We start from the raw sequence: 23870 nt of genomic DNA on the forward strand, positions 1-23870 counted from the left end.
ATTTTTTTTTTTTTTTTTTTTTTTTGGAGTCAGGGTCTCACTCTTGTCACCTAGGCTGCAGTGTGTGGAGTGCAGTGATGCAATCTTGTCTCACTGCAATCTCTGCCTCCTGGGCTCAAGCAATCCTCCTACCTTAGCCTCCCAAGTAGCTGGGACTACAGGCGCACGCCACTGCACCAGGCTAATGTTTTAGAGACGCGGATTTGCCATGTTGCCCAGGCTGGTCTTGAACTCCTGAGCTCAGGGGATCCACCTGCCTCAGCCTCCCAAAGTGCTGGGATTACAGGTGTTAAATTAGCCACTGCAGTGGGCCTTGATTTTCAATATCTTATTAAAGGCTGTGTTGCATTCTACTGTATGGATATACCTTAATTTTCTGACCTAATACTTACTGGTAGCCATTTAGGCTGTTGTTCTTTCCGACAACGAACATTCTTTTCACGTACATATTTGAATAAATTAATTACTTTTTAAAACAAAATGATACATCTATGTAGTTATAAAATTATTCTATAAGCATATCATGAAAAATAGCAGTCTCCTCTTCCTCATCCCTGACTCTCATTCTCCAGAGGCAACCACTTGCAAAATTTTTTACTGTGGTAACATAAACATAAAATCTGCCATTTTAACAATTTTTAAGTGTACAGTTTAGTGGCATTAAGTAGAGTCACAGTGTTGTGCAACCATCACTGCCATCCATCTCCAGAACCTTCTCATCTGCACAAACTGAAACTGTACCCAGTACACAATAATTTCCCATTCTCCCTTCCCGCCAACCCCTAGCAACTACGATTCTACTTGCGTTCTCTATGAATTTGACACCTCTAGGAACCTCATATAAGTGGAATTTTATAAAATTTGTCCTTTGGTGACTGGCTTACTTCACTTAGCAAAATATCTTCAAGGTTCATCCACACTGTAGCATGTGTCAGCATTTCCTTCTTTAATTTTTATTATACTTTAAGTTCTAGGGTACATGTGCACAACATGTAGGTTTGTTACATATATATACATGTGCCATGTTGGTGTGCTGCACCCATTAACTCGTCATTTACATTAGCTATATCTCCTAAAGCTATCCCTCCCCTTTCCCCCCACCACATGACAGGTCCCAGTGTGTGATGTTCTCCACCCTGTGTCCAAGTGTTCCCATTGTTCAATTCCCACCTATGAGTGAGAACATGCGGTATTTGGTTTCCTGTCCTTGCGACAGTTTGCTCAGAATAATGGTTTCCAGCTTCATCCATGTCCCTACAAAGGACATGAACTCATCCTTTTTTATGGCTGCATAGTATTTCATAGTGTGTATGTGCCACATTTTCTTAATCCAGTCTATCATTGATGGACATTTGGGTTGCTTCCAAGTCTTTGCTATTGTGAATAGTGCCACAATAAACATATGTGTGCATGTATCTTTATAGCAGCATGATTTATAATCCTTTAGGTATATACCCAGTAATGGGATGGCTGGGTCAAATGGTATTTCTAGTTCTAGATCCTTCAGGAATCACCACACTGTCTTCCACAATGGTTGAACTAGTTTACAGTCCCACCAACAGTGTAAAAGTGTTCCTATTTCTCCACATCCTCTCCAGCACCTGCTGTTTCCCGACTTTTTTGAACGCCAGTCCAACTGGTGTGAGATGGTATCTCATTGTGGTTTTGATTTGCACTTCTCTGATAGCCAGTGATGATGAGCATTTTTTCATGTGTCTGTTTGCTGCAAAAATGTCTTCCTTTGAGAAGTGTCTGTTCATATCCTTTGCCCACTTTTTGATGGGATTGGTTTTTTCTTGTCAATTTGTTTAAGTTCTTTGTAGATTCTGGATATTAGCCCTTTGTCAGATGGGTAGATTACAAAAATTTTTGCCCATTGTGTAGGTTGCCTGTTCCCTCTGATGGTAGTTTCTTTTGCTCTGCAGAAGCTCTTTAGTTTAATTAGATTCCATTTGTCAATTTTGGCTTTTGTTGCCATTGCTTATGGTGTTTTAGTCATGAAGTCCTAGCCCATGCCTATGCCTGAATGGAACTGCCTAGGTTTTCTTCTAGGGTTTTTATGGTTTTAGGTCTAACATTTAAGTCTTTAATCCATTTTGAATTAAATTTTGCGTAAGGTGTAAGGAAGAGATCCAGTTTCAGCTTTCTACATATGAGCCAATTTTCCCCAGTAGCATTTATTAAATATGGAATCCTTTCCCCAATTTCTTGTTTCTGTCAGGTTTGTCAAAGATTAGATGGTTGTAGATGTGTGGTATTAATTCTGAGGGCTCTGTTCTGTTCCATTAGTCTACATCTCTGTTTTGGTAAAAAAGTACCATGCTGTTTTGGTTACTGTAGCCTTGTAGTATAGTTTGAAGTCAGGTAGCATGATGCCTCCAGCTTTGTTCTTTTGGCTTAGGAATGTCTTGGCAATGTGGGTTCTTTTTTGGTTCCATATGAACTTTAAAGTAGTTTTTTCCAATTCTGTGAAGAAAGTCATGGTAGCTTGAAGGGGATGGCACTGAATCTATAAATTACCTTGGGCAGTATGGACATTTTCATGATATTGATTATTCCTATCCATGAGCATGGAATGTTCTTCCATTTGTTTGTGTTGTCTTTTATTTCATTGAGCAGTGGTTTGTAGTTCTCCTTGAAGAGGTCCTTCACATCCCTTGTAAGTTGGATTCCTAGGTACTTTATTCTATTTGAAGCAACTGTGAATGGGAGTTCACTCATGATTTGGCTCTCTGTTTGTCTGTTATTGGTGTATAAGAATGCCTGTGATTTCTGCACATTGATTTTGTATCTTGAGACTTTGCTGAAGTTGCTTATCAGCTTAAGGAGATTTTGGGCTGAGACCCTGGGGTTTTCTAAATCATGTCATCTACAAACAGGGACACATTTGACTTCCTCTTTTCCTAACTGAATACCCTTTATTTCTTTCTCCTGCCTGATTGCCCTGACCAGAACTTCCAATACTATGTTGAATAGGAGTGGTGAGAGAGGGCATCCCTGTCTTGTGCCAGTTTTCAAAGGGAATGCTTCCAGTTTTTGCACATTCAGTATGATATTGGCTGTGGGTCTGTCATAAATAGCTCTTATTATTTTGAGATACGTTCCATCAATACCGAATTTATTGAGTTTTTAGCATGAAGGGCTGTTGAATTTTGTGAAAGGCCTTTTCTGCATCTATTGAGATAGTCATGTGGTTTTTGTCTTTGGTTCTGTTTATATGATGGATTACGTTTACTGATTTGCATATGGTGAACAGCCTTGCATCCCAGGGAGGAAGCCAACTTGATCATGTTGGATAAGCTTTTTGATGTGCTGTTGGATTCAGTTTGCCAGTATTTTATTGAGGATTTTTGCATCCATGTTCATCAGGGATACTGGTCTAAAATTTTTTTTTGTTGTGCCTCTGCCAGGCTTTGGTATCAGGATAATACTGGCCTCATAAAATGAGTTAGGGAGGATTCCCTCTTTTTCTATTGATTGGAATATTTTCAGAAGGAATGGTACCAGCTCCTCTTTGTACCTCTGGTAGAATTCGGCTGTGAATCCGTCTAGGCCTGGACTTTTTTTGGTTGGTAGGCTATTAATTATTGCCTCAATTTCAGAGCCTGTTATTGGTCTATTCAGGGATTCAATTTCTTCCTGGTTTAGTCTTGGGAGGGTGTATGTGTCCAGGAATTTATCCATTTCTTCTAGATTTTCTAGTTTCTTTGTGTAGAGGTGTTTATAGTATTCTATGACAGTAGTTTGTATTTCCATGGGATTGGTGGTGATATCCCCTTTATCATTTTTTACTGCCTCTCTGCTTTTCTTCTTTATTAGTCTTGCTAGTGGTCTATCAATTTTGTTGATCTTTTCAAACAACCAGTTCCTGGATTCAATGATTCTTTGAAGGGTTTTTTTGTGTCTCTATCTCCTTCAGTTCTGCTCTGATCTTAGTTATTTCTTGCCTTCTGCTAGCTTTTGAATTTGTTTGCTCTTGCTTCTCTAGTTCTTTTAATTGTGATGTTAGGGTATCAATTTTAGATCTTTCCTGCTTTCTCTTGTGGGCATTTAGTGCTATAAATTTCCCTCTACACACTGCTTTAAATGTGTCCCAGAGATTCTGGTATGTTGTATCTTTGTTCTCACTGGTTTCAAAGAACATCTTTATTTCTGCCTTCATTTCATTATGTACCCAGTAGTCATTCAGGACCAGGTTGTTCAGTTTCCATGTAGTTGTGTGGTTTTGAGTGAGTTTCTTAATCCTGAGTTCTAATCTCATTGCACTGTGGTCTGAGAGACAGTTTGTTATAGTTTCTGTTCTTTTACATTTGCCAAGGAGTGCTTTACTTCCAACTATGTGGTCAATTTTGGAGTAAGTGTGATGTGGTGCTGAGAAGAATGTACATTCTGTTGATTTGGGATGGAGACTTCTGTAGATGTCTATTAGGTCTGCTGGGTGCAGAGCTGAGTTCAAGTCCTGGATATCTTTTTTAACTTTCTGTCTCGTTGATCTGTCTAATGTTGACAGTGGTGTGTTAAAATCTCCCATTATTATTGTGTGGGAGTTGAAGTCTTTTTGTAGGTCTCTAAGGACTTGCTTTATGAATCTGGGTGCTCCTGTATTGGGTGCATATATATTTAGGATACTTAGCTCTTCTTGTTGAATTTATCCCTTTACCATTATATAATGGCCTTCTTTGTCTCTTTTGATCTTTGTTGGTTCAAAGTCTGTTTTATCAGAGACTAGAATTGCAACCCCTGCTTTTGTTTTCCATTTGCTTGACAGATCTTCCCCCATCCCTTTATTTTGAGCCTATGTGTGTCTCTGCACGTGAGATGGGTCTCCTGAATACAGCACACTGATGGGTCTTGACTCTTTATCCAATTTGCCAATCTGTGTCTTTTAATTAGAACATTTAGCCCATTTACATTTAAGGTTAATATTATTATGTGTGAATTTGGTCCGGTCATTATGATGTTAGTTGGTTATTTTGCTTGTTAGTTGGTGCAGTTTCTTCCCAGCATTGATGGTCTTTACAATTTGGCATGTTTTTGCAGTGGCTGGTACCGGTTGTTCCTTTCCATGTTTAGGGCTTCCTTCAGGAGCTCTTGTAAGGCAGGCCTGGTGGTGACAAAATCTCTCAGCATTTGCTTGTCTGTAAAGGATTTTATTTCTCCTTCACTTATGAAGTCTAGTTTGGCTGGATATGAAATTCTGGGTTGAAAATCCTTTTCTTTAAGAATGTTGAATATTGGCCCCCACTCTCTTCTGGCTTGGAGAGTTTCTGCCAAGAGAACCGCTGTTAGTCTGATGGGTTTCCCTTTGTGGGTAACCCGACCTGTCTCTCTGGCTGCCCTTAACATTTTTTCCTTCATTTCAACTTTGGAGAATCTGACAATTATGGGTCTTGCAGTTGCTCTTCTCGAGGAGTATCTTTGTGGTGTTCTCTGTATTTCCTGAATTTGAATGTTGGCCTGCTTTGCTAGGTTGGGGAAGTTCTCCTGGATAATATCCTGAAGAGTGTTTTCCAACTTGGTTCCATTCTCCCCATCACTTTCAGGTACACCAATCAGACGTAGATTTGCCCTTTTCACATAGTCCCACATTTCTTGGAGGCTTTGTTCGTTCCTTTTTACTCTTTTTTCTCTAAACTTCTCCTCACTTCATTTCATTCATCTGATCTTCAATCACTGATACCCTTTCTTCCAGTTGATCGATTCGGCTCCTGAAACTCGTGTATGCGTCACACAGTTGTCGGGCCATGGTTTTCAGCTCCATCAGGTCATTTAATGTCTTCTCTATGCTGGTTATTCTAGTTAGCTATTCATCTAATCTTTTTTCAAGGTTTTTAGCATCTTTGTGATGGGTTCGAACATCCTCCTTTAGCTTGGAGAAGTTTGTTATTACTGATCTTCTGAGGCCTACTTCTGTCAACTCGTCAAAAGTCATTCTTCATCCACCTTTGTTCCATTGCTGGCAAGGAGCTGCATTCCTTTGGAGGTGAAGAGGCACTCTGATTTTTGGAATTTTCAGCTTTTCTGCTCTGTTTTCTCCCCATCTTTGTGGTTTTATCTACCTTTGGTCTTTCATGATGGTGACCTAGAGATGGAGTTTTTGTGTGGATGTCCTTCATGTTTGTTAGTTTTCCTTCTAACAGTCAGTACCCTCAGCTGCAGGTCTGTTGGAGTTTGCTGGATGTCCACTCCAGACCCTGTTTGCCTGGGTATCACAAACAGGCTGCAGAACAGCAAATACTGCACAACAGCAAATGTTGCTGCCTGATCCTTCCTCTGGAAGCTTCATCTGAGAGAGGCACCCGGCTGTATGAGGTGTCAGTCGCCCCCTACTGGGAGGTGTCTCCCAGTTAGGCTACTCCGGGGTCAGGGACCCACTTGAGGAGGCAGTCTGTCCGTTCTCAGATCTCAAAACTCCATGCTGGGAGAACCAGTACTCTCTTCAAAGCTGTCAGGGATGTTTAAGTCTGCAAAGTTTCTGCTGCCTTTTGTTCAGCTATCCCCTGCCCCCAGAGGTGGAGTCTACAGAGGCAGGCAGGCCTCCATGAGCTGTAGTGGGCTCCACCCAGTTTGAGCTTCCCGGCAGCTCTGTTTACCTACTGAGTCTCAGCAATGGCAGCCGCCCCTCCCCCAGCCTTGCTGCCGCCCTGCAGTTCAATCTCAGACTGCTGTGCTAGCAGTGAGCAAGACTCCGTGGGCGTGGGACCCTCTCAGCCAGGCGCAGGATATAATGTCCTCATGTGCTGTTTGCTAAGACCATTGGAAAAGCACAGTATTAGGGTGGGAGTGTCCCGATTTCCCACGTACCGTCTGTCATGGCTTCCTTTAGCTAGAAAAGGGAATTCCCCAACCTCTTGCACTTCCCAGGTGAGGCAATGCCCCGCCCTGCTTCGGCTCACGTTCCGTGGGCTGCACCCACTGTCCAACAAGCCCCAGTAAGATGAACCCGGTACCTCAGTTGGAAATGCAGAAATCACTCATCTTCTGCGTCACTCACGCTGGGAGCTGTAGACTGGAGCTGTTCCCATTTGGCCATCTTGGAACCCTCCCAGTCAGCATTTCCTTCTTTTATAAGGCTGAGTAGTATTCCACTGTGAGTATGTACCACACTTTATCTATTCACCTGCTGATGGACACCTGGGTTGCTTGGTCTACCTTCTGGCTACTGCGGATAATGCTGCTATCAACATTGATGCACAAATACCTGTTTGAGTCCCTGCTATCAATTCTTTTAGGTATACAGCCAGGACTTCCAACTCTTCTAAATGGTTTTCCCTTCAGTTATTTGCTTCCAAATTATAAAATGACATGTTTATACTATTTTCAGCTTCAGATATTACTGAATTCCTATCATACAAGATGAAGTCTTAATCTTTACACATCTCTCTTAAACATGCACATACCTCCCTTTCCTTCAATATTCAGTAAATTGGACTCAGTAAAAATTACTGATAACTCAGTGACATATAACATACTGTCATTACATTCCCTTATTCAATCACGAATTGATTCCCAAATTATCCACTAGAAGAATACAAACATTCAAACACATTTGGTGATCTAATAATGTTATATTTTTCTCTGGAGACATCCTTCCTGGATAGGATTGCCAGATAAAGTTTAAGACACCCAGTTAAACTTGAATTTCAGGTCATAACAAATATAGATCCTTTCATTCTCCTGATCCACCCTGGACTAGTTGCTCTCTGGGACAGTCTAATTATTCTTCCAAGTGTATTTTACCACTTTAAATTTGTAATACTAATTTAGAGTTGATTGACATTTTCAGAGATGACACTCCCATTTATTTAACTATTGTTTTACTTCCATAAGTAAAGATTTATAGTTTTTTAATATAGAATCACACCTTTCATAGTAAGTTTATTCTTCATTTTGGTTATCATGCATGATCTTTATATATGTATAAACTTACATATATATTTAAGATCAGATATATGACTTTTGATACTAAACCAATTTAAATGTGACTACTATAACACTTTAAAAACAGAACATATTTTTCTCCTATATCTGAACACACTGAGAATTACATATTCTATCCATTGATATTAAACCAAGCATTTTAGTATTTTGTAAATGTATACCTCTTTTCATTCTCCAAACACAGCCCTAATGTAAGCTGTTAAATCATCAGCTGGCCTCCATTCCTCCACCTAATTTCCTCTCAATTTAAGCTAGACACTAACAGAACAACTTTTTTGAAGAATTACTTTAAAACACCCTTTCTTAAACACCAAGAATAGCTCTTAATAAATTAAAATATCTAATCAGGTTTTCTGAGCTTTTATTAAAGGGCATTTACCCAAGCATCTCCTTGCCCCACCCTACTGCTTATCATCCCTCTCTCCATCCCTAGCTTGACTCACTCACCTTACATTTCTTCTCTTGTTCTAACAATACAAACATGTATTCCTCTCTGGGTAGCTGAAATTAATTGGATCTAAAAGTTCTACTGTTTATACTCCATATTTTTTATTTTTTTAAGTATCCTAAAGTAACCTGGTAACTGTTTCCTTATTACTTCATGAGAATACAATATTACAAATTTCTCTCAAGGACTTCAGAAGCCTGAAAACCTGAGAAACCTCCAAATACTCAGGTCATTATATTTCTTCTAAGTGTGTAAGAGTTTTGAAATACTTGTAGAGTGGGGATAGATCCATTTGCTTCTCAAAGCAGATAATAACCAAGCATTTACATGACAGTTTCTACTCTTACCTCTATTGCTCGAATTACTTTAGAAAGTTCTTTAATAAGGTGTCCAGGTCTAACATTGTCTGGAATTTCAAAGGCATGTTCAGATACAAGCTGTATTTGGATTAACAAAAATAAGAAAACCAAAGTTATTTACACTTTAATATGTAAAAACAAATTTACTAAACCAATTTTTGGATTCTCTAGACTGTTACAGACATCACCAAATACTAGTAAGCCAGGTTTCAGAGTTCGTGTAGCTGGTATAATGCCTTCTAAGGAGATTCTCATTAACATACAAAATCCTCTTAGACTGTGTTAAAAACAGACTTGTCTCACAGTTAATTTTGCTTTATATTGAGTGGTAACCTTGTACTCTACTCCTCAAAGCCTACTGTAATTCTAACTACTACTACTAATTAGTAAAGTAACAAATTAAGCTTAACATTTAATTCATAATGCATAAGGATTTTTAAGGAGAACACAGACACTAAAGTAATCCTAGTTTCTCTTGGGAAATCTAATTTGAACACATTTTTGTCCTTTTTTTTCTTTTAATAGGCAAAAGCAAAATAGAAGAGATCCCATCAATAGGAAAGGGGAAGACTGGGCACGGTGACTCACGCTTGTAATCCCAGCACTTTGGGAGGCCGAGGCTGGTGGATCACCTGAGGTCAGGAGTTCCAGACCAGCCTGGCCAACATGGTGAAATCCCGTCTCTACTAAAAATACAAAAATTAGCCAGGCGTGGAATCCCAACTACTCGGGAGGCTGAGATAGGAGAATCACTTGAACCCAGGAAGCAAAGGCTGCAGTGAGCAGAGATTGTGCCACTGCACAACAGAGTGAGACTCCGTCTCAAAAAAAAAAAAAAAAAAAAGCTCTAAAGGCAATTCTGATAAAGTGATAAAGTCACAAATCTGAGAATCACACATCTAAAGCCTTTCAGTAGGAAACAAATTATACAGTTTTGGCAACATATGCTTTATTTTGTTTTTATCTTGTTAAACAGTTTTAAATTTGCTTATGGCTTTCCTTGTCACCTAGACAATAAGGTCTTTCACAGTGGAGGACATGATTTTTATTTTCCTGAATACTTCCACAGTGTTGTGCTCTGGTAGATATGACGCAATGATAATACAGTGAAAAGGGAGTATAAAATTATTGGGACAGTAACCTATTAATTACCGTTTCCCAGTATTTCTTAAAAGCAAGATTTTTATTTCAAGGGGACAATCAAGAAATAAATACGGACACGGCCAGACGCAGTGGCTCATGACTATAATCCCAGCACTTTGGGAGGCCAAGGTGGGTGGATCACCTGAGGTCAGGAGCTCAAGACCAGCCTGGCCAACATGGCGAAACCTCATTTCTACAAAAAAATACAAAAATTAGCTGGGCATGGTGGCACGTGCCTGTAGTCCCAACTACTTAGGAGGCTGAGGGAGGGGAGAATCACTCGAACCCAGGAGGTGGAGGCTGCAGTGAGCCGAGATCGCACCACTGCACTCCAGCCTGGGCAACAGACCAAGACTCTGTTAAAAAAAAAAAGAAAGAAAATATAGACATGTATTTTCATCAGCTCACATATGCATGTATCACCTATTAAAGTATTATGTGCAAAGTTCCATGGAGTTACAATAAAGATGAGAAAGACAGTCCCTGTTCAAGAGCTCACAGACTCAGTTGAAAGAAACACGAATATATTATTTTATAAACATTTGTTTTAAGCCCATAGGCACAAGAAATACAGCATGGATGCATAAGGGAAGGAAACACTAATTCTAAATGGAGATCTGGAGGTGGTGGGATTCAAATGCAAACAACTAGCTCATATTTTCATGAAAATGGAAAGCTCATGCTTGAAATTTGGACTCTCCTTTCCTTCACTTTTACATAAATCTAGCAGAGTGGTAAAAAGCATAGGCTTTGCAGTCCCAGAGATCTAAGTTTTAAGTCCTAACTTCACCAGTTCTCTTGGGCAAGTTACTTAACTCTTTGAACCCCGGCTTTCCCATATGTAGAATTGTGGTACCAATAGCACCTAGACCTCACACAGTTGGCTTTGAGGATTAAATGAGATTATGTGTATAAAGACAAAGCACAGTGCTCTCAGCACACTATAGCACAACTATAAGAGCTCAATGTTATTTATTATTATTCCATATCTATATGTTTATTTCTTAGTCAATTTCCTAAATATACTTTAATTACTTTCTTTTCCAGATCAAAGATTAAAGAAATATCTAAATACTTTATTCGCATAACAGAAACCAGTACATTTGTATATAATGAATAATAAAATGGAGGTTGCATATAAAGCATGATTTCTATTCCCTCTACTACTGGCATTCACATGTGCTGCCAAAATAGCACAAGGACTCTGTTTTCCTAATCTTGCAACATAAAACACAGTGATTTCACTGTTGAAATAACTTACTTCTTTTTTCATCCATAATTTTAAAGCAGTATGCAGTGCTTTCACTCCCTGTACTAGGTAAGTTTGAGGCTGGAAACCATCTTCTCTCAGTTCTGTAGGAATGGAAATGGGGTGAGGAAAAAAAAGTTAAAATGTTCTAAAGTTAAAAGGATTAACTTCAGATTTTGAGTAACCACCAAATATAAAACTATCCAACTTCCAAATTAATAAAAAGATAAAAAAGTGAAATATGAAACGATCAATCCAAAAAGACAAGAAAGAAAAAGAAACAGAATTACATTAAGTGTAATTTACTAAATACTCCAGTTAAAAGACCATTTCACTGGATTTAATTTTTTTGTGTAGAGATGGGGTCTCAGTATTTTGCTCAGGCTGGTCTCAAACTCCTGGCTTCAAGCAGTCCTCGAGCCCTGGCCTTCCAAAGTGCTGGGATTATAGGTGTGAGCTGCTGTATCTGGCTAGATTTTTAAATAAGCTAAATATGCATACATACCGTATTTAAAAATATAGAAAGGTTTCAAATAAAAGGATGGGGAAAAGATACCAAGAGTCCAAAAGAAAGGGGGTGTAACTGTCATTAACAAAGGGTTATTTCATAATGACCAAAGATTCAATTCACCAGAAAGACATATGTAACCACTTAGAATTTGTACTGAATAACACAATATGAAAATACAGAAAACAATAACTAGACAGAACTACATGGGGAAACAACTCCACAATCACAGCGGAAGATTTTCAAATATTTCTCTTGGTAAGAGATAAAGTGAACCAAAAACAAAAAAATCAGTAGGGATATATTCAATTTGAACAATATAAAGTTGATTCAATGGCCATAAATAGAATATCGTACCCAGCAACTGCAGAATACACATTCTTTTCAAACACACACAGAACACTTACAAAACTCAACCATATTCTAGGACCATAAACAAGTCTCATCCAAGTCCAAGATCTAAACCATATATATGTTCATAATGCAGGTAAGCTAAAGAAAGCCTCTATGTTTAGAAATTAAGAAATGCAGATATTAAAAAATAGACCAAAATTTGGATCAAAGAAAAACACTGGAAATCAGACAATATGTTGGTTAAATAACGAAAACATATCAAAATGTGTTGTATACTATACATACAGGGAAATGTACAGCTTTAAATATTTATGTTAGAAGGCTGAAAATTAATGAACTGAAGACCCACAAAAAAGTTTTAATACCAAAAAAACGGATAAAAATCATAAGCAAAAATTAACAAAACAACAAACAGAGCCTCAAACAAGTTCTTTAAAAAAAAAACCAACAAAATTAATATAAAGAGAAAACAGGCACGAATATCCAGTATGGAGAATAGAAATAATATCATTACAAATGCCACAGATATTTAGTAGGTAAGAGGATAACATGAAGAACTTTATGCCAACAAATGTCAAATTTTAGATGTAATTTCTAGATACATTTTAAGAAAATAATTTATACAAATGAACTCAATAATTAGTTGGAAAACCTTTATGGTCATTTAATCACTAAAGATATTGACTCAGTAGTCAAAAATCTTCCCACAAAGAAAACTATAGACCCAGATCATCAGTGAGTTCTATTAGTCATTCAAAAAAGAAATCATTCCAACTGTACACAAACTTCTCCAGAGATCAGAAACAGAAGGAACAATCCCAACATTTTGTCTAAGGCTAGCATAACTTTTTTTTTTTTTTTTTTTGAGATGGAGTCTCGCTCTATCGCCCAGGCTGGAGTGCAGTGGCGGGATCTCAGCTCACTGCAAGCTCCGCCTCCCAGGTTTACACCATTCTCCTGCCTCAGCCTCCCGAGTAGCTGGGACTACAGGCGCCCGCCACCTCGCCCGGCTAGTTTTTTGTATTTTTTTAGTAGAGACGGGGTTTCACCATGTTAGCCAGGATGGTCTCGATCTCCTGACCTCGTGATCCGCCCGTCTCGGCCTCCCAAAGTGCTGGGATTACAGGCTTGAGCCACCATGCCCGGCCGGCTAGCATAACTTTTATACCAAAATCTAACAAGGACAGTCTGAGAAAACAAAGCACAAGCCAATTTCACTCATGTGCCAAAATCAAACAAATACACATATACCCACACACCCATATGTAATACATAATTATATATAGAATATATAAAATATAAGCATATAGATAGAATACAAACAATATACTAACCTAATGGTATATAAAAATTATAGGTTGACTTAATATTAGAAAATAAATTAATATAACCACTAAATTAAAAGGTTAAAGAAGAAAAATTATGGAGCTTTTCATATACGCAGGCAAAGTTTTTGATAAAAATTAAACTACCACTCATCATTTTTTAAAAGAAAGGAAAAAAACAACCTCTTAGCTAGCTTAGAATAGACAAGCATTTGATAAAGGTTATCAACAAAAAGCCTACAACAAAGGTAATAATGGCGAAAGATTGAAAGCTTTCCTTCTGAGACTGAGAACAAAGATAGAGCTGCCCACCTTTGCCATTTCTATTCACTATTTCCCTGGAGGTCCTAGACAACCCGGTAAAGCAATGAAAAAAAAAAAGATATAAATATTAGAAAAGAAGGAACAAGACTGTCATTATTCAACGCGGATGTATATGACTGTGTATTAGAGAATCAAACAAAAGCCTCAGATAAATGATTAAAGAATAGATTTTAACAAGGTTGCTAAAATCAGTATAAAAAGTAACTGCTTCTATATTCCAGTATCACATGGTAAGTTGAACCATATGAAATTGCTAATATTTGACTATATTTGAAGTAAAAAACAGAAATGTCATGTAAGTTCAACCATATGTATATACATAGTAATGACTGATATGGTTTGGATCTGCATCCCCACCCAAATCTCCTATTCAATTGTAATCCCCAAATGTTAGAGGTGGGGCCTGGTGGGAGGTGATTTGATCATGGGGCTGGATCCTTCATGAATGGTTTTGCACCATCCTCTTGTGTTGTTCTTGTGACAATTGAGTTCTTGTGAGATCTGGTTGTTTTAAAGTGTGCAGCACCTCCCCCTTCACCCTATCTTGCTCCTGTTCCCCCTTTGCCTTCCACCATGGTTATGTCTCCTGAGGCCTCCCCAGAAGCTAAGCAGATGCCAGCATCGTGCTTCCTGTAGAGCCTGAGGAACCCTGAGCCAATCAAACCTCTTTTCTTTATGAATTACCCAGTCTCAGGTGTTTCTTTATGGCAATGCAAGAACAGACTAATACAATGATATGTGTTTTTATAATAGCACTAACAAAAAGAACTACTTTGGAATAAATCTAGCAAGAGATATCTATGTAAAATTTTTATGAAGAAAAAATAAGAAATGCCAAAAGACATTAAAGATCTAAATAAACAGAGATGTTCCATGTCATTTTTAGAAAACTCAGTATTTATGACATCAAATTTTGCCCAAATTGATCTTTAGAGTTAACACCTTCAAAAAAAAACAAAAAAAAAAAAAAACAAAAAAAAAAACCTCCACATTATCATTTACTTGTTTGGTTACATTTGGTAGGGTGGTGTTGGCTTGTAATAGGGTAACTCAAAAATTTATATAAAAATAAAAGGGGAAAGAAAAGCGAAGACATACTTGAAGAAGGAGGACCTACCAGATATCAAGTCTTATCAAAGGTTAATAAGATAGTGTGCTTGGTGGAGAGACAGACTGCTAGCCCACTGGAACAGAAGGGTGGGTGAGTATGTGTGTGTATGTCCCAGGACCTACACAGGTATCAACACACGATACAGGAGACGACCGGTGTTTATGAAGAACAGAAAAAGAATGGATTACTTAAAATATGGTGCTGGGACAAGTGGATATTTACACAAAAGCAAGTGAAAATATACTCCCACCATCCATTAAAAAAAAAAAAGAAAGAAAAAGAAAAAAATCAATTCCAAGTGAGTTAAAAGCCTAAATGCAAAACACAAGTAAAAGCTTTCAGAAAACAAGGATCTCTGCAAGACCTAGGGATAAGAAAGAACTACTTAAACAAGGCACAGAAAGCACTAACCATAAAAAAGTTGAAAAAAATGCTATTTTAAATTTAAGAAATTTTGTCCTTCAGTTAAAGAGAAAATCCAAAAGGCCTATACACATATGAAAAAAACTACCCGATTCCATTAATAATCAGGGAAATGCACATTAAAAGCACAAAGAATACTACTTTATATCCATGAGATTTGCAAAAATTATAACCTAACAATACCAAGTGTTGGCCAGAGCATAGAGCTTTGGGAACTTGCTTGTCCTGCCATGGAAATGGGAATTGGAAACAATTTGGCAGCAACTACTAAATTCTATCTATGACCTAGCAATTAGGCCTGTTTTCTGGAGCAATTCTTGCACTAGGTGACAAAGACAAGAACTTCTTAGCAGCATCTTCCATAATTGCCAAAAACCAAAAATAACTCCCAAATGTCAAACTTGCAGATCAGTGTGTGAGTGTGTGTATATATATATATCTCACAGTATATTCATACAACAGAATACTCTAGCAATGAAAAAGAACTATAGCCACACACAAAAACATGGATGAATCTCACAAACAATGCTGAGTAAAAGGTTACAAGAGAATACCAGTATGAATTTATTCATAGGAAGTTTACAAATGTTGAAAATTAAATTATTTTAGTTTATAACATAGGTTTGGTAAAACTGAAGAAAAGGATTATCACAAAAGTCAGGATAATGGTTATCTCTAGAAGCGAAACAAAAAGGTGTAATGAAAAAGGTAACAGAGCATTTCTAAGGTATTGGCAAGGCTGTTTTTGCTTAATTTGGGTAGTGGTTACCTGAGTAATAACAGCCTTATTCTTTACACAGTATGAACGTGTGTGTGATCTATATAATTGACTAGTTTAATAACAGAGTAAAGTAAATATAAATACACATAAACAAAAATGTTTTGAGTTTTTTAATCAAATTGCGATAATCTAAAACAAACAAAATATATTAGATGTAGTCTAAAATTCAGCTAAGTTGAAACAAAGGATTTTGCTTCTGCACAGTGGCTAATTTCCTCACACAAATCCAAACTGGTTCATTATTTTACTATTACTGACATGAAACACAGTAAAGAGTTTCAGATGATTCAACCTCGTTTAACCCACCATATAAGCCTTAGAACAGTCTGAGAGCTGGCAAACAATAGGCCACAATGTAAAGTAAAAAGGTTACGGATAAAAGAACAACATAATTTGGGGTCACAAGACCACTATTCCTGTTCCCAGGATGAATGCTTAAAACGATGGCAATTGCTATAATGATCATTTCATTTTTGCCTTGATGAGACTGGACTGAATCACTGTGATTGCCAGGTATTCTATACTGATCTGGCTAATAAAACGAAACATCTTAAAACAACCTACAAATACCCTTTTCTAATAATCCTTTTTAAAAAAGTCTTTAATGTACAGAGTCATGCTTTCAATCAGACCTCAATGTTTCTGAACTTTTGATGGCCTAACACAAAGACTAAACAGTTCTAAGACTAAGCAAATTGCTCCTATGGCTTCCCGAGCAATGGCAAGATTTTGTCTTTCAGATAAAGCTCTTAAATTGTTTTAAGAAGTTAAAGAATGAGCTTCTCTTAGACATTAGTGGAAAAAAAGACCACTGTGCATCACTCCAGGGGTACAGGCGTGTGTGTGTGTGTGTGTGTGTGTGTGTGTGTGTGTGTGTGTGTTCGTGGATAGTTTCTCCTAGCTAACCACAAGACAGGAACTTGGAGTCTTGGGACAGGAAGAGAGAAAAGAGGGGAGAAAGTACCCTGAACCAAGTATAGAATTGCCAACCTCTTAACCAGAAGGTTCAATAATTGGGATTTATTTCCACAAAACAAGGAAATTTGTGTTTTTATAAGTACATAAAAGTGTTCCTGTCCGTCTAGGCTTGCACTTAAATAGGAGACTATAAACTCTATTGTCCAGTATTTTACTGAAAACTACGTATGACAACTCTACAGTCCACTGTGACATTCCTACAGCCAAGAAAAATAACTGAAAACACGGAATGCATCGGCGATTCATGACAAGGATTCATTTCTGGAGCAAAAACTGGTCTTGTGAAGAAAGGACCTGTCCCCTTCTCATGCATGGGATTCTACCCCCATCCCATAGACCAGAAGCGCTGCCAGGACATCTCTGCGCTATGCTGTGAGGTGGGGGGTTTAGGGTACCATTGTTATATGAGTTTTATCATTTTAGTTCTGTACATCCTATCTTGGGAAGTAAATTTTTGGTTATTTCTTTTCATTTTACCTTTTCTTCTTGTTTAACTTTAAAATGGAAAAAGAAGCAAATGTTCAGAATAAACTTTACTGTTTAATCTGTTTATGTCTATTCTGAGAGTTGTCAATTATAATAGTAGCACTATTTACAAACTGACTACAAAAGTTAGACAACACAAAAAGCAGACAAACTATTCTCACTAGCACAAGAGGATGAAAAGCAGAAAATAGAAGCAAGTGACATCAGTCTCCAACTTGAGTGCTCAAAGATTATTAAACCAAAATATTAAAACATCAAAGTCTGAAATTCCACCTTTTAAAAAGTGAGTTCAAATACAAAGACAAGTTCAAAAAAGGTTTTTTTCTTCAACTACAGAATCATAACCTGAACTTTTTTTGGAGCGGGGGGGGGGGGGGGCAGCGGGGAGGCAAAGTTGCACTCTGTCGCCATTGCATGATCTCGGCTCAATGCAACCTCTGCCTCCTGGGTTCAAGTAATTCTCCCTGCCTCAGCCTCCCAAGTAGCTGGCATTACAGGCATGCACCACCATGCCCGGCTAATTTTTGTATTTTTTTTAGTAGAGATGGGGGTTTCACCATGTTGGCCAGGTTGGTCTTGAACTCCTGACCTTAGGTGATCCGCCTGCCTTGGCCTCCCAAAGTGCTGGGATTACTGAAGTGAACCATTGCGCCCAGCCTAGTTTGCTTTCTTAAAAGCAAATTTTGGGAACATATGTTAGGTAACAGTCTCTCGAAATAAACTGCATTTTTGAGAGTTAGGCACTGTTACGTGCTTGATAATGTGTGCAAGCTTCTAGAGTACTAGATGGAATGAACACTTCTAATATTACCTACATTGTTCTGATCCAGGTCTTTTATAACAAATTTTTAAGAACATAGATTGTCAGGTTATGGACTAGAGACTCTAACTTGCTAAAAAGGTTCCTGGATGGGGGAAAACCATATATTTAAAAAACAAAATAGAGTGACATCCATACTCTACTAGAAAAGGGACTCTTTCTGTAAGGTGGCTATGAGCGAACTACAAACAATATGCATCATATCATATACAAATATGCAAATTATTAATTACCTTTCAGGGTTTCCAGCAAGTTTTTGGCTACGAACCAACATATGGCTTCAAAGAAAGGGAATTTGAAAAGATCTGGTGTTTTTAGCCTTTTCTCCATCTCATAACACCTACATGAATTTGAAGAAATATTTAATATTAATATTAGCATTTCAAAATTAGATAAAAGTAACCAACTTGAAAATAAGCAGGTCATGATATATAAGACCAATGAAGTATTTTACATTTCTTAGCAACATCACATGTGGACAAGACTGAATTGTGATCTTATCCAGGTTCTGACTTTAAGGAATTTGACGGTATACTTAAGAATTGTAATGGACTTCACAGAAGATCAAGATCACACCTTTGGATTTGTATCCTAGTTTTAACAAAAGAGATTTTTATGAGGGTTCTACTACAAAAAATAAAACTGTGTGTTTCGGAAAACAGCTCCATGTATCCACAACAGTGCAATACTCACCCAAAAGTTTTATTTAGACTCGGCTAGGTATTCCAGCTCAAGACCACACTTGGCACGAATTACACAGGAGCCATCCCTCCCTCAGGCACAGCTCAGGTACAAAAAGACAAGATCCACACTTGGTAGGTGTGGGAGATGTTTAAAGCTGCTTAAAGCCTTATGCCCTGTAAGAGCCACTCTCTCTTGTAATAACGCCACACACAGATGCATAGCTTCTAGGGATCTCTATGAGTGTGTCAAATTACAAGAGTTACCACATTCAGGCAAGTCCAAAGACATGGCTCCCTACTAGGTATTTCTAGTTCTCCCAGTCCTGATGCAGTTTATCAATCAGGAATCATTTTTACCATAAGCAGTGTTAGCTAGTAAAAGTCAACACTGATTAGACTATCAGGGGAAGAGTTATGCAAAGGTCAAATTCTCATACAGAGGAGAAACAGCTATTAATCCTTTACCTGCAGCAAAATTAAAGCAGGTGTTTCGATAGCAGTCCTGACTTAGGGTTGCTTTTTTCTAGTACCATATATCACATCTCAGTCTGACTAGATTTTGTTCATCTCCCTCACTGCAAAAATAGCCAAAGGAGAACACATACATTTTCACAAAATTTTGAAATTTGGAGTATTATCTGAATAAGTTCCTTTTTGTTGTTGTTGCTTCAGATTTGAAATGCAAAGTATCCTCCTGGCAAAATTTTAAAATACTACTTTTGTTAAGAGCTCCTATTATTAATAATATCTCAGGGACTATTTCCATGGAATCTCAAATAAAATATGCTATTGATTTTTTTTTAAGTTAAAAAAAAAAGAGTATCCTATTTTTAAAAAGGATAAAAGGTCATGTAAATGCTGACACAAACCTGAGCTGCATGCCAATGTTAAGGTTGTGCAGGAAGTTCCCCCCAAAAGCCATACAGTCCTGAGAAGTCAGCACAGCATGGATCCACCCTGAAATGGTTAAAAATATATAAAGCAGTCATTTTTCAATATGTAAACCAAACAAATAGGATATCTACCTGTGAAGTAACTCAAAATATCAGTATCAGTTTATTTCATATTTCAGTGCTAGAGAAGTTAATGTTTATTACAATACATAGACTTAATTAAATATTTATTAAATGCCTATTATATGCTAGGCTCTATGCTGAGTTTGAGAAATAAGGTGAAGGTTTTTGTAGTTCTTAGTGTATTTGCTTCTTTCTTTTTAAAAATAGAGATGGGGTCTCAGTTTGTTGCCCAGGCTAGTCTCAAACTCCTGGCCTCAAGTGATCCTCTCACCTTGGCCTCCCAAAGTGCTGAAATTAAGGTGTGAGCCACTGTGCCCAGCCTGCTTTTGTTTTTTAGTTTAAAAACACAACCCAACTTTATATTAAAGATTTTACTCTCAGACCAGTCAAATCTGGTTTGATTTAGAAAAGCACATTTTCCATTAGAGAACACACGAGGATTGGTGGGATACTCCATCGTCCTGGTGTCATCCTGAAATCAGTGCCCTGAAAGGACTAAGCAGAGGAGGATCAGAGGAGTCAACCTGAGACCTGACTCTGTAAGAAGGAAAAGGTAGATCACCCACATTTAATTATGAAGGGTTATGGTCCTACAAATATAGGTGCTGCCAAAAAATGATATCTTGTATTCCCATACAAATGCTTACAAAGTGAGAACCATTTCTAAGACATGACATCTAACTTTTGAAAAAAGTGTTGGCAGACTTAAAGACTTCACCAGAAATAAATATATACAAACATATTTGTATGCAAATTAGCTTTTAAAATACACAAATCCCATTTTCTTTATATTTTTCATCTTTTGACCCCTCACTGAACTGTAACACAAAACAAAAACCCTCAAAGGACTCATTTTCAAGTGTGCCCATTTCTGTGTTCAAAGGCACAAAGCCTTGAGCTTGACGTTGAAACCACAAATTAGAAGCCTGTGCCAACTCCAAATCCTACACATCAGTGGTTCTCAATAGCGGCAGTACTGCCTGTTCAGGATGTTTTGGAACGTTTAGGGGCTTTTCTGGTTGTCTCAATGATTTGGGAGCACTACTGGCATTTTGGGAGTGGGAGCCAGGAATGCAACATGTGAGACAGTTCCACACAAAATGAAATTGTCCTGCATCACTCGGGACTGTCAAATTTTCCTGCACATTCATACAGGTACAAAGCCTGTCCTATTAACTATCTCAGCCTAGAAATTAGAACTCCATTATTATATGTTATATATATCTGTATATACAGACATGCACACACAGTATATTTTCATGGTTTTGGCACAATTTCCCGAAATACAAAAACTGTACTGTAGTTTGTTTGAAAGCTTGTCAGTTGCTGACTACCTTGGGGAAAAAAATCACTTTGCCTACAGCAGTAGTTCTCCAAATATGGTCCCCATACCAGCAGCACCTGAATCAGCCAAGAACTTGTTAGAAATGCACATTCTCAGGCCCACTCCAGCTCCACAGAATCCGAACCTTGGCCATGAGGTCCAGCAATCTGTGTTGTAACCAGTCCTCCAGGTGATTCTGATATTCCAGGAAGTATCAGTACCTACACCAGTGCTACTGATAGAATTTGTGTTGCCACTAACACACACCTAGATTGATCTCCTTCCTTATGCAATTACCATTTCATTCTGTTCTCTAACGCTGCTGTGCCTAAACGGGCACATACTGAAATAGCATTTCATTATAAATCACCTTTTAATTTCTTCTTTATATTCTAGTTAGGATATTAAATCAATAAAAAAAATTATTCTATGAATGTCAATTTATGATTTTGAAGAGGGTACAACAAAATACTTAACATAAAAGCAAGAAGTAGGAAGATTTAAGGGAGGGGCATTCACAATGTCAATCAGCCCCTTCATCGTGAAAATACTGATACTTATCTAGGCAAATATTGTGGTAGTTCTAAGGCATGTCTTCATTTGTTCAACACACCATTATTACTATATACACCAGAGGCAAGGCTTTCAGCAGGGCCTGTGGGGACAGATCCCTGTGAACTCTACAGTCATTAGGGTCACCAAAACCAGCACATAATTCTCAAAACCACTGGTCTGGACAGTCTATACTCTACATTCATTTACATCTCAAAATGACAGACCTGATACCTATACCTGAGACTACAGCTAAGACTGATACTCAATCCTTTCTTTGAGGGTCTCTCAAGACACACCCCTTGCCTCCTAACTGTCCTGGGACAGCAGCCCAGATTCTTACAGGCTTGGTCTTTAACAGCAATGGAGAGCTGACCATAGTTAAGACTATCAAAATTAAAAACTTTTGTGCATCAAAGGACATTATCAACAAAGTGAGCAGATAACCCACAAAATGGGAGCAAATATTTGCAAATCATACATACTGATATGGGTCTAGTACACAGAACAAAGAATGCTTACAAACTCAACAATTAAAAAGGACAAATAACCCTATTTTAAAATGAGCAAAGGGTTTGAATAGACATTTCTCCAAAGAGAATATGCAAATGCCCAACAAGAAAAATGCTGCGCATCATTACTCATTATGGAAATGCAAATCCAAATCATGACACATCACACCACTAGAATAGAAGGCAATTACAGCACTGGTGATGGTGTGGAGAAACTGGACTCCAAATACACTGCTGGTGGGAACGTAAAATGGTGCAGCCATTTGGAGAACGGGTCAGCAATTCCTCAAGAAGTTAAATGTAGTTAAACCACGTAATGCAGCAATTCTACTACAAGCTATATTTACCCAAGAGAAATGAAAACATACCTCCACATAAAAAATTGTATATAAATGTTCAAAGCAACACTATTCAAACAGCCAAAATGTGGAAACAACCCAAATGTCCACCAACTGGTAAATGGATAAACAAAAGATGGTAAAGCTGAGTACCCCTTATCCAAAATGCTTGGAACCAGAAGTACTCATTTTTTTTTTTTTGGATCTTGGAATATTTGCATTATATACTTACCAGCTGAGCATCCCTAATTTGAAAATCCAAAACCCAAAATGCCTCAATAAGCATTTCCTCTTGAGGGTCATGCAGATGCTCAAAAGCTTTCAATTTTGGAGCAGTCAGGTTTGGGACTTTTGGATTTGGGATGCTCAACCTGTATATCCCACAAAAGAACATTACTGGGCCATGAAAAGATGAAGTAATGATACATGCTACAACATGGATGAGACTAGAAGATAATATGCTAAGTGAAAGAAGCTAGATGCAAAAGCCCACATGTTGTATGATTCCATCTACCTAAAGTATCCAAAGAGGCAAATCCACAGTGACAGAAAGTACATTCGTGGTTGCCAGGGGCTCAGGGGAGGTGGGAATGGAGAGTAACTGCTAAAAAGTACGGGGTTTCTTTTTGAGACAAGGAAAATGTTCTGGAATTACTAGTTGGCTTTTAATTAGAACCTCTGGCTTTAACATGTTTGGAAAGTAGTTTTCATGACATTTGTTTGCCCAACTTTATTAATCTACTAAAAACCGCTGCGTTGCACACTTTAAAAGGGTGAATATTATGGTATGTGAATTTTTTCTTAATAAAAATAAAAATGAAGGCAAATGATATAAATACAATGCCAAAAGAAGTCCTAAGTAGAAGAGAAAACCTCTAAGGAACAAAACCTAAAAAGTCCAAGATCAGAATTATTTCTTAACAAATGTGACTACTTTCCAAACATGTTGAAGTCAGAGGTTCTAATTAAAAGCCAACTCTATGTGACTATCAATCATGGTGAGTAGGGGATGGGATGAAAACCTTACCTGTAGGAACAAATAAGGTATGTCCCTGCTTTACGACACATTTGTAGCACTTATCCACCTTATCTCCAAAGAACACCTCACTCTGGGTCACAGATGAACTCCAAGATTCGTAACGTGCCAAATTTTCATCTGTTGGCTTTATTAAATAAAAAATCTTCTCACCCTAAA

The 23870-nt window shown here is 37.8% G+C and overlaps 1 protein-coding gene across 2 annotated transcripts in view; it reads right to left on the bottom strand.

The window, feature by feature from the left end:
* The window catches only part of KDM7A (lysine demethylase 7A), an 89923-nt gene that overhangs the window by 12759 nt on the left and 53294 nt on the right, over window positions 1-23870 (bottom strand). For both annotated transcript variants that reach the window (XM_023184874.3, XM_023184875.3), the window contains exons 7-11: window positions 23703-23865; window positions 19803-19890; window positions 18484-18590; window positions 11153-11244; window positions 8737-8826 (exon numbers count right to left, since the gene is read on the bottom strand). In XM_023184874.3, the coding sequence (XP_023040642.1) occupies window positions 8737-8826; window positions 11153-11244; window positions 18484-18590; window positions 19803-19890; window positions 23703-23865 (540 nt within the window). The remainder of the gene's footprint in view (window positions 1-8736; window positions 8827-11152; window positions 11245-18483; window positions 18591-19802; window positions 19891-23702; window positions 23866-23870) is intronic.

Source organism: Piliocolobus tephrosceles, chromosome 8 (assembly GCF_002776525.5).
Source record: "Piliocolobus tephrosceles isolate RC106 chromosome 8, ASM277652v3, whole genome shotgun sequence".
Taxonomy (NCBI): domain Eukaryota; kingdom Metazoa; phylum Chordata; class Mammalia; order Primates; family Cercopithecidae; genus Piliocolobus; species Piliocolobus tephrosceles.